The 12,161-nt window shown below is 40.9% G+C and overlaps 1 protein-coding gene across 11 annotated transcripts in view; it reads right to left on the reverse strand.

The window, feature by feature from the left end:
• The window catches only part of LOC140725685 (transcription factor Dp-2-like), a 256,670-nt gene that overhangs the window by 68,699 nt on the left and 175,810 nt on the right, over window positions 1-12,161 (reverse strand). For 10 of the 11 annotated variants that reach the window (XM_073041493.1, XM_073041494.1, XM_073041500.1 and 7 more), the window contains one exon: window positions 7,112-7,159. The exons of the other annotated variant lie outside the window; for it this stretch is intronic. In XM_073041493.1, coding sequence (XP_072897594.1) covers window positions 7,112-7,159 — 48 coding nt within the window. The remainder of the gene's footprint in view (window positions 1-7,111; window positions 7,160-12,161) is intronic. 11 annotated transcript variants of the gene reach the window in all.

Raw genomic sequence — 12,161 nt, forward strand, 5'->3', positions numbered from 1 at the left:
TTCTTCAGGACTCTGATTGGTCTATCATTTTCTTTCTTCTGCCTCTCTCCCTTCTTAAAGACTGGTGTAATATTTGCAATTTTCCAGTCCTTCGGAACCATTCCAGAATCTAGTGGTTCTTGAAAGATCATTACTAATGTCTCCACAATTTCTTCAGCCATCTCTTTCAGGACACTGGGGCGTAGTCAATCTGGTCCAGGTGACTTATCTCCCTTCAGCATCCCAAACTCATTCTCCTTAGTAGTAGCAACTACACTGACACCTTTCCCTGACACTCTCTAATTTCTGGCCTCTTCCACTGATGCAAAATACTTAAGTTTATCTGCCACTTCTTTGTCCCCCATTACTAACTCTCCAGCATCATTTTCAAACAGTCCATTATACACTCTCACCCCTCTTTACTTTTGATACTATATATCCAGCGTTATCCATTTTTATTTTATTGGCTAGCTTTTCTTTGTATTTCATCTTTTCTATTCTTATGGACTTCCAGTTTCCTTCTGTTGCTTCTTAAAAGGTTCCCAATCCTCTTAACTTCACACTAGCTTTTGTTATATTATATGCCCTCTCTTTTGCTTTTATGCTGTCTTTGACTTCCCTCATCAGCCACGCTTGCCTCATCCTCACTTTAGAATACTTCCTCATCTTTGAGATGCATCTTTGCAGTGCCTTCCAAATTGCTCCTACAAACTCCGGCCATTGCTGTTCTACCATCAACCCTGCTAGTGTTCCATCCCAATCTACTTCGGCCAGCTCCTCTCTCATGTCTTTACTCCACTGTAATATTGACACTTCTGACTTTATCTTCTCCCTCTCAAACTGCAGAGCAAATTCTATCAAATTATGATCACCGTATCCTAAGAGTTCCTTTACCTTAAGCTCCCTATCAAATCTGGTTTGTCACACAACATAACACCCAATCCAAAATTGCCTTTCCCCTAGTAAACATTCCATCTTTTTTTTTTAAACAGTACACAGCCTGAGAACTGCACAGCACTTTAAATGTCTTTTTTTTGTAATATGCACATCAAACAAACAAAAACTACAACTCACAACACAAATAAACAATGTCAGGCAGTCAAAACAGCTGAAAGACACAATGGCAAAAGTAAAATGTTTTGACTAGACAGCATTGGCATTCGGCAGTCTGGCAGTTTATTAACAATGAGCTATCAACTTCCATTCTGTGTTTATTGTTACAATTTGTAACATTATTGTAACTTAAAATATTGACAATGAAAATACATTGAATCTCTAAAATGTTTCAAAGTAAAGGTTGTGGTACTTTCATTATTTAGAAAATGTATGGATTATATTCAAAACACATAATCAACTGTATATTTTACAATTATATAAACATGGACTTCAAAATATTAGCATAATTTCAAAATTATATTAACATTGTATAAAATTCCAGTTGCGTGGTAAAAAAGGATGCGCACCCACACAGCTTAGAGGAACAGTGCCCCAGGTAGGCTCAGCCACAGGTTGCTCTAAAAAGCCATCCCGTAGGCATTTTCCTTCTGTTGGACCCAGCACCAACCTGATTTTCCCAACCTACCTGAATGCTGAAATTGCCCATGTCCAGGCTACTGTTCAGAGGCCTATATATAACCCCCATCAGGGTCTGTTTACCCTTGCAGTTTCTTAACTCTACCATCAAGGAATGGACATCTTAAAATCCTACGTCATATCTTTCTTAAGGATTTGATTTCATTTTTTATCAACAACACTCCACCCTCTCGGCTTATTCTTTTGATACAATGTGTATCCTTAGATGGTAAGTTCTCAACTATGATCTTCTTTCAGTCACAATGCAGTAGTGCTCACAACATCATACCTGCCAATCTCTAACTGCACTACAAGATCATCTACCTCATTCCATATACTGTGTGGATGCAATTATAACACCTTCAGCCTGATTTCATCACCCTTTTTAATTTTGCCCCCCATGTAACACCTCAACTCACCCCACTGACTACAATTTTGCCATGTCATCTGCCTGTCCTTCCTCAGTCTCATCAACTTGTATACTAACTGCCCCATCCTCAGTCCGGTTCCCATTCTCCTGCCAAATTAGTTTAAATCGTCCCCAACAGCTCTAGCAAACCTGCCCGCAAGGATATCAGTTCCCCCTTGGGTTCAGGTTGACCTGTCTTTTTTTTTTAAGCTTTCTACCTTAATCGTTATATTCTCTCTTCAGGACCTCCTCCCTTTTCCTACCTACTTCTCCTGCTTACAGGGATAAGTGCCAGAAGGGAGATTAGTGAGGAGGGACAAATGGACAAGGAATCACGGAGGAAGCAATCTCCATGGCAAGTGGAGAGTTGGGGGTGGGAGGCAAGTTGTGTTTGATGGCAGTGTCCCAGCAGTTAATGGCATGACTCTTAGCAGTGTGGAGGAACTGAGAAACCTTGGGGGTCACCGTCTATAGTTCCCCCAGAGATGGCACAGGTTGTTGAGAAGGCATATGGTGTGTTGGCCTTCATTAGTTGCGGGATTGAGTTTGAGATCCACGAGGTAATGTTACAGCAGTACAAAACCCTGGTGGGACCACACTTGGATTATTGTGTTCAGTTCTAATCACTTCATCGTAGGAAGGATGTGCAGAGGAGATTTACCAGGATACTGCCTGGACTAGAGGGGGTGTCTGATGAAGATAGGATGACTGAGAAAGATAAGAGGTGACTTGATAGTTGTGTACAAGAGGTGTGGATAGAATGGATAGCCAGAAACTTTATCCCCAGTGAACAAATGGCTGAAACAAATGGGTATACTTTACCCATAGAGTGATGGGTGCCAGTGGTGGAGGCAGGGGTAGATACATTAGGGGCATTTAAGACAGGCATATAGATGACAGAAAGATGAAGGGTTATGTAGAAAGGTAGGGTTAGATTGATCTGAGTTGGTTAAAAGGTTGGTACAACATCGTAGGCTGAAGAGCCTGTACTAGGCCATAATGTTCTATGCTCCAAACCCCCTTCCAAGTCACACAACAATCCTGACTGGGAAACATGTGACCAACCTGTTGATCAAAATCCAGGATCTTGTTAACTGGGAATGCCTTCAGAGTGCACAGACTGTGACAGTTCAAGAAGGTGTCTTATCGACAACCTCTGATGGGAAATTATGGACATTCAGTAAATGCTGGCCTTGCTAGCAACCCTTATCACATAATGCTTACCATACTGGAGGAGTCTAGGACCAGAGGACATGGCCTCAGAACAGAGATGGACTTTTAGAACAGAGATGAGCAGGAATTTCTTTATTGAAAGTGTGGTGAAATCTGTGGAATTCACTGCCACGGACGGCTGTGGAGACCCAGTCACTGGGTATATTTAAAGCGGAGGTTGATTGATTCTTGATTAGTAAGGGAGTCAAAGGTTACGGGAAGAAGGCAGGAGAATGGGGTTCAGAGGGAAAATAAATCAGTCAATGATGGAATAGTGGAGAAAACTAGATGGACCAAATGGGGTAATTCTGTTCCTATGTCTTACAGTCCAATGTGAATTTTAATCATTGGATGCCACTGCAACAGATTATGCGCTCTCCAATACTCATTTTATTTATTTAGAGATACGGCAGGATAAAAGGCTCTTCCGTCCTAATGAGCCCAGGTCGCCTATGTACCCACGTGTTCAACTAACCTACTAATCAATACATCCTTGGACTGGGATAAAAAACCAGAGCACCCAGAGGAAAACCATGTGATCACAGGGAGAATGTAGAAACACCTTACTGCCAGTGGCAGGAATTGAACCCGGGTCGCTGGTGCTATTATGGTGTTACATTAACTGGTAGACTACCGTGCTGCCCCAGTACAGTATCACAAGGAGCAGAGTGAAGCTCGGGGAATACAGAGCATTCTGTCAGTATGAGTGAAGAGACGGATGAAAACAAGTTCACAAGACATGGAGTAAAACAGTTGAGTGGGAAAGGACAGTACAATCAAATTTCGAGATTCTGGCAACAAAGTAGGGCAGTATCTATAAACAGAAACAGTTCCCTTATTAAAGAAATTAGTAATTCTGGTGAACTGATCCAGCCGCAAATCCCTGCATAGCAAATTACATGGACGGCAGTAGATGCTTGGTGGCAAGAAGAACCACTTAGCTGCCAAAGGCACTTTGTTCTGGCTTGCTTACCGTAAAACAGAATAAACTGATGAATGAAACACTCCAACAGAAATCATGGTGCCTCGTATTAAGGGGCTCACAAGGCCAAATACACTTGGTAGCATTTGATTTTGTTCTTTTAAATAAAAGGGAAAACATTACATTTCCTTCAAAAAAAAAAGCTCTTGGAAGTTTGATTAGTTTCCAAGGGAAAATAAAGCAAGTCTGTGTGGTTTAGCAATAATTTAAAAAAACAATGAGATCTTCATTGTACTTGTTAATGCCCCAAGGAGTTTGCTGGATTGCCATATTAATGTGGTTCCTGTCCAGTGCAACCCCTCAGAGAATTTACAGCTTCGTCATAACAAAGTAAGACTTCAGCTTCTCAGATACTGAAGCTTAATAAGATTCTATTCATAGAAGGAAAGACATTAGTCAAGTAAAAGTGGTGACTGGCTGAAGACAATTCATATTGTGCTCACTTAATTTCAGCAATCATTCATCGCCTCAAAAACATATGGATAATGAAACTTATAATTGGCTGAAATAAAAATATCCTGCTAAGGGAAATGAAACCTAGCTACATCATTGGAGTTCACACATAAGGAAGACAAAACAACTGCATAAGCTATAAACGTGTCTCAGGGGAGGTCTGAATGTAATAGAGAAGGACGACAAAATTAAAGCAGTTCTTAGATAGATGGGTGGGTTGCTGTGTGGCATGGCTCATTGGGCTGTTCCAAGCTGTATCTCCAAATGAATAATAAATAAATTACTTCCAGCCTTAATGCCCTTAAGTTTAATTAGTTCCTTTATCCAATGATGTTCTATGCTGTTATTGTGTTACACCAAAACTGGTTTCATGGCAAATAGTGATGTTTCCAATTGTCTCAGATTATTTGTTTTTCCCTTCTCAGGGAGTGGAGATCACACGTGGCCTTACATTCCGGGTTTGTCTGCCTGCTCTGCGTTTTGCCACTCCTGAATTCTTTGGTCTACGTTCTCACTCCCGAACGGCTCCCAATCACTCATTGACCAGACAGCCTTGTTTACAGCTTATCCCCATGGTTGCCTCAGTTTTACTCTACCAGAGACTCTCTTCTCCCCAAACCTTTCCTGCAAGTTAACAAGCTTCTTTTCTCTCTTTCCCATTTCCGATACATAGTCTTCCACCCGAAACATTACTTTCCCTTAGGGTCCCACAAGTACAGCCTGAGCAGTTTCCTCCACACTTCGGTAGAAAAAAAAAATTCTGGAATCAAGGTGATCTTGAAGAAGATCAGGAGGCAGGTTCAGGAAATGGTTAGAAATGCAATTTAAATATTGGCCTTTGTTGTATGAATGTTGGTGTTTAGAAAGGGGAAGAACTTGTTACAAACATACATGGTATTGGGTAAGCCCACACCTGGTGTAATGGTCCCTTTACTGAAGAAGGCATTCGAAAAGCGACACACTAGACGAATTCCTGAGGCGAAGGGGTGGAAGTAGTTAGAGAAAATCACAAGTGACTAAAGAATTACACTCCACAATACCATAAGACATATGAGCAGAATTAAGCCTTTCGTCCCACTGATTTTGCTCCACCATTCAATCATGACTACTTATTGTCCCTCTCAACCCACACTCCTGCTTTCTCTCTCTAACCTTTGACACCCTTAGTAATCAAAAACCTGTCAACCTCTGCTTTAGATACACCTAATAATTTGGATTTGACAACCGTCTGTGGCACTGAATTCCACATAATCACCACCTTTTGACCAGAGAAATTCCTCAACTCTGTTCTAAAGGGATGTCCTTGTTCTCTGAGCCTGTGTCTCTGGTCCTAGACACACCAACTATGGTAAATATGCTCCCCACATCCACTCTATCTAGGACTTACAATATTTGATAGGTTTCAATAAGGACACACCCCACCCCTCCCCATTCATCTAATCTCAAGAGTCCAGAGTCATCAAACGCTTCTCATACATTTTCATTCCCAGGATTACTCTTTTAAACCTCCTCTGGACCCTCTCCAATGCCAGCACATCCCTTCTTAGACAAGAGGCCCAAAGCTGATCACAATACTCCAAGTGCGGTCTAGCCAATGCCTTATGAAGCCACATTCTTTTTGGCTTGGAAGAATGAGGGACAACTTCATTGAACCATGTAAGATCCAAAGGGCCCCATAACAGGGCAGATATCGAGATGTTTCCATGAGTGAGAAAATCTTAAATCAGGACTTTAGTTACAAAATCAGGAATGGCCATTTAAAACCAAGGTGTACAGGTGCTTGCTGAATCATTGGGGACATTCAAAGAGAAGGTAGGTACATTTATTTTTTTTTAAAAGGTGGGCAAACACGAAGGGCCAAATAGCTAACTCCTGCACCCATTTCTGTTCTAAATTACATGGAAGGCTATCTGCTGGATGATTTGAGTATAAATGCTATGTCAAAAGAGCTACTGTCACAGAAACCTGTTAAATGCAATTTTCCTTAACTCACATTTACAGGCCGCACACAAATTCAAATATGACGATCACTTCTATAACACAATAAGCCAATTAAACATTCATTTTTAAAAGCAAAGGAGCTCTGTAACCAATTGCTAGCATGATATTTAAATCTAGATATTACTTAGAACATCATTACTTTCACATACATATCTTACTTAAACTTAAGACTGTGGACAAACTGATGGTTAATCTACTGCGTTCAGGAGGTTGCCGTGGTAAACATGGACACCTTTTCCAAGCTTGGCCGGGCATTGCAGTTTATTTTGCTGGAAACCCCCTGCAATGGAAGCAAGCAGAGCCTGCGCAACGGAACAGAACCTGTTCCTAGACAGACACACTAGCTTTGATGTGCAACCAGGTTACAGCCCTCTGAACAAAAAGCTAATTTTAGCCACAGAAAATAAATCACAATTGACAAAGCATCACAATTCACGAGTTACTGCTTCCTCTAATAAAATACAATAATATGGGGAAATCATAAAATACTAATATGTACTTACTTTTCTGAAAAATCAGATTCAATAAATTCATGAGTACGTTTTCTGCTCCTGCAAGGAAGAGAAAGCCAATTCGAAATTTAAGGAATTAGGGATAGCTTTCATAATAGAATATTTAAAAGTAGCCTGAAATACTCCACTGCATGCTAAAAATAGTAAAGGCTTCACCAGGCTGTTTATATTGCAGCAAATAAGCACGCTTCGTTTCTATAATATTAACATATATACAGGTTATCCTACTATTCATAGTGCTTTCAGAAATAAATAATTTATTGGATTGCTAGTATGGAGCAGTTAAAAAATATTCTTATATTATTTGTCCAGATGAATAGGGAAAATGGACCATACCTGTGGTATGAAAAATGTATTTAATTTAGATCTAATTTGTCAAACTAGTTTATGGCAAGATTTTAGATAACTTCCAATGGGAGTGAAGAGCAGGCACAGGATCCTAAGAATAGCATCTGCTCTTTGTTTTCTTCTATTTTTAGCACCTGTGCTTAATAAAATTAAAGAATAGAGTACTGCTTTTACTTGTCTCTTTTTCTTACCCACTTGCTCTGTCTGAAATTTGGAAAAAGTGTTAATATTTACCACATTATTGAGGGTAAGGTCATAAGCACTAGCATCTTGCAATTAATGAAAATGTTGCAACGTAATGTACATCATGCAGTTTTCACATTAGGAAATGGAGGTAGCAGATAGTCATCTGCACAAAATATTCTATAGTTATTTCCTCCTTGGCATCTGTGCAAATCTCGCTACACCTAAGAATGAGTTAACACCAGTTTCCTGCTTACTAAATCTTATAATCATACATCCAACAAAGAACAATTTTCACTATTCAAGAGTCATTGTTATCCGTCAGTGCACAAGTATAAAAGGATGAAATGATTGTTATTCCAGATCAGATGCAGCAAAGACAATAAGCAAAAAGAAGGCAATAAACAATACAATAAGTATATACATTAGATTATCTCATATACATTGAATGTATGTCTATAAACTGACGACTGGTACAGTGGGTGCCTGTACAGAAGGCGACTCTGATCAAGTACTGGTGATGGGGGAGTGGTGAGGGGAGTTAACGAGTGGAAGGGTTATCAGCTCGTAGGATGTAACCGCTTTTGAATCTGGCGGCCCTGGCGTGGACGTTACATAGCTTCTTCCCTGATGGGAGATGGACAAACAGTCCACTATCAAACTAACGACTTAACAAAAGTAACAGTTTTTCCTACTTGTAATCTGTGCTCGTTTCCATTTGCCTCATTTCCCAACAAAAAATACTGCAAGGTAATACTCCTCTTTAATGTGCATTCATTCACTGGATATGGATATTCTGGCAATCCTAGAATCTATTGCAAATCTCTAAAATGACTCCCAACTGAACATGCTGCTTTGCCTCATCCACACTGCATACAGGGGTGGAGATCAGTGGGTTAGTGCATGATAGCAGCTTTCCTTTTCAGAAAGGCTCTAGTAAATCAGATGGGTGTTTGAGGCATTCTAATTGTTTCATGATCATTAAGATAAGGAAAAAGAAATACTTCTCCACCACCCCTCAGGTTGCAGCCAACTCCAGGTATACAGAAGCATTGTGCACGACACTGCCATATTCAGGCTCCAAACAAACCAATACTGCACTCAAATACGAAAGAAGAAACTGGAACTTCGAGAGTACGGCTAGACTCCACGAGCCAACTGGTTCCTTTCTGGGCAATTATTATTTTTTTTTACGTTATGAATACAGCAGATGCTGCACAGACACTCCCGGAGCTCAGGCAGGGTTTCAGATCCAAGATACTACTGAGTGTTTCTCTTTCCGCAGGTGCTGCCTGAGCTGCTACGTGTTTCCAGTGTCTTCTGTTTGAGATTTACAGCACCTGTATCTCTTCTGATTTTCACTGACAGGGAAAAGGATGCTGTATCTGCTCATGGAATCACAATGAAGGTGGCAGACATGACAGATTATTGGAGATGGAGGCTGACAAAGAGGAATCATTTTCCTTTTTCACCATGGGGACTGAGTGAAATGGGAAAGTGCATATCGACAATGATGAAGGCGAATTCATAGATGAGCAATAATTTCCCTGCGTTAATACAGGAAAACTAGAAGCACGTCCCTGGGATCTTTTATGCCAGCTAACAGGATTTAAAGTTTCATCTGACATATGGCATGCCCCACCCTGCAGCACACCAACAGCACTGCAGAGATGTGCCCTTTCAATTTTTGTTCTGATTTGGCACTTGAATTCACAACCATCTAGCTAAGAGGGAAAAGTCCTTCTAATAATAACGAACAGCAAGAGTGCCTAATATTTTAGCTAGCAGACTGATTGAGCAAAGTGAATCAGGAAGGTAAAATCAATCACCATTGCCCGTTTCAGTTCATTTTCCTTCCCAATGCCATTCTTTTCTAATGAGCTGAAAAGAGTGAGTTACTCCAGAGACTCGGCAAATGCATCAGGGACCTCCGAGTTCACTCAGCTATGTACTTTATGTCTCGACTTCCAGCCCAATGCCCCCCTCAAGGCATTGCCTAGAACGAAATATAACAGCAAAATTACTGCACAGACCCCACGCCAGGCTCCTAAAAATAGCAGCTATCAAAGCACCAGGCTTGAATAGGCTTATGCAAGAGTGTGTGTGCATTTGCGTACATGTGAGTCAAAGAACTGAGAGACCAAAATCAGGGCCTTTGGTGCTGTAGAATGGAATATTTTGTACCTTTTGAATTCAACACCTGCACCAAGCCCAATTAGCAACGTGGAGACTGAATCACATCAAACACGAGTCAGAAGTAAGATTATTAAAGCTACAGCAGCTCTGGCTTTGAAGACCAACACTCAACCAAAATGCTGAAGAACAATTATTACGATCACTGAATATGACAGCTCAGAATGAAAGTTCAAAAGTCAAGCTAAATTTAGCATCAAAGTACGTATACGTCACTATATACTACTCTGAGATACATTTTCTTATGGGCATTCACAAAAGATACACAACAGAATCAATGAAAACTGCACACAAACAAACAAACAACCAATGTGCATAAGAAGCTAGTTTGTTCAGAAGTACATTTCTCAAAGGAAAATTACAGGCAGCCAATTGCAGTAATTGTACTTCAGAAGTAATACAGATACAAACTAGAAGTTTTGTAAGTTTCCTGCAAAATGTCGCCACATATCACCTTGGAATGATGTGTCCTGGTCTCAGTAAAGCCTCACTTGTCCAATCCATTGACATGTTCCCAGAGCATCTAAAATGTTTATTCACTTAAAACCTACTGCGGATTCTGCAATCATTAAACGTTCAGTATGGCAGACTCATTTTGAGATACACTCTGCATGGAAAGCTTACTTTCTAGTTCTCCTGCTACTGGGCAACAGAAATATTTCAGCCAGCCAGGTTGAATTTGTCTGCACAATCATACATGATTCCAATAACTGACTATAAGCATCAGATTAGAACAAGGGTTCTCAACCTAGGGTCTATGGAGCCCTTGCTTAGAGGGGTTACTTAATAATTTAAAAAAATTATTAAAAGTCCAGGTTTTCCCTGTTCATGTCCAGCTAAAAGAGGCTCAAGCTGGTTGACTCGTAGCAATATTCTACCATCATGGAGAAGGTGGATGGTGGCCTGAGGATGGCCTTATCGTGGCACAAGAGGAGGCCATGGACTGACAATGGGAGCGTCAAAAACGACTCTCACATCGCCTACGTTACTCTCACAGCAAATAAGATCCGCAATTGAATATGGATTAGACATTCAACCTAGGTTTTCTTCATGTTGAAACTGTGCCAGACAGATCATTAATGAGGATGCTTGCAAATGTGCTTCTGATCATTTCCGTACCGTGGGAATTTGAATTGCAATAAACACTGCTATAGTTAGTCTAAATTCAATCCGAAAGGAAGAAAGCAAAAATCAAAAACCAAGAAATCTATAATGCAAACGCATCCTATACTTAAAAGCAAAAAGCACAGTCATACTGAAAGAGGAGATCGCAGATACATTACCACCTTCATTAAAACAGGGAGCCTTAACAGAGTTTAGAATGTTTCACATTAAGTCAATCTTAACAAATGATGCAACCTGACTTTGTGATGCCCCAAAAGGCAAACTACTGTTTTCCTTCGTGTAATGTCTACATTACAAATTAAATATAGATATGCTATTAAAAAATTATCAGAAGTATCAAAATTTTGCTGTGTTTGAGTATTTCCATTAATTAAAACTATGGAATAGTATGGTTTGGTGAGGTACTGAGGACTGGGAATGCAGTGAGGAAATGTCCGGATCATTGGAGCTGTGTGACCTCAGTTGCTATGGTGACCAGGCCCTCATGCCACTGTGTCGCCTGTTACAGCCACCCAGGCGAGGAGGGACCAAGGTGCATGAGAATCCGTGCAGGGCTGGGGGCTCGCCAGCTCTCCAGTATTCGGTCCATGGAATACAACCCGGACTGCTGTTGGCTGACCCAGTGTGAGTCAAGCTAATCTGTGATCGTCTGCTGAACCGGCGCAAGGTGAGAAACTGCAGAGACATGGCTGCAGGACAACATCCCAGGCACCGTCAACCTTCAGGTCCTGCCACTCAGGGACTTGTGTTAAATTTTTTTTTTTGGATTGTTTCTGCTATTGTAACTATTTCCTGTCGCTGACTGTAAGGAGTTTGTACGTTCTCCTCGTGACCACGGGGGTTTCCTCCGGGTGCTCTGGTTTCCTCCCACAGTGCAAAGACGCACCAGTTGATAGGTTAACTGGTCCTCGGAAACTGTCCTGTGATTAGGCTGGGGTTAAAATCGAGAGGCCGCTTGGTGGTGTGGCTGCAAGGGCCTGAAGGGTCTACTTGGTTCGGTATCTCAATAAGATGCACTGTGTGTGACTGCGTGCACCGTGTTTTGCAACCTGGCCCCAGAGGGACAACATTTTATTTAGCTGCGTAAATGTGTACGGTTGAATTAATCTTACAGTTAAACTTGAACTTGAAAACGGACTTAAAGTTTGAAATTGTATTGACAGCAGGATTGAGAGCACTCAAATAAAGAGTT

The sequence above is a fragment of the Hemitrygon akajei genome, chromosome 3 (genome assembly GCF_048418815.1).
Source record: "Hemitrygon akajei chromosome 3, sHemAka1.3, whole genome shotgun sequence".
In the NCBI taxonomy this organism is placed as follows: domain Eukaryota; kingdom Metazoa; phylum Chordata; class Chondrichthyes; order Myliobatiformes; family Dasyatidae; genus Hemitrygon; species Hemitrygon akajei.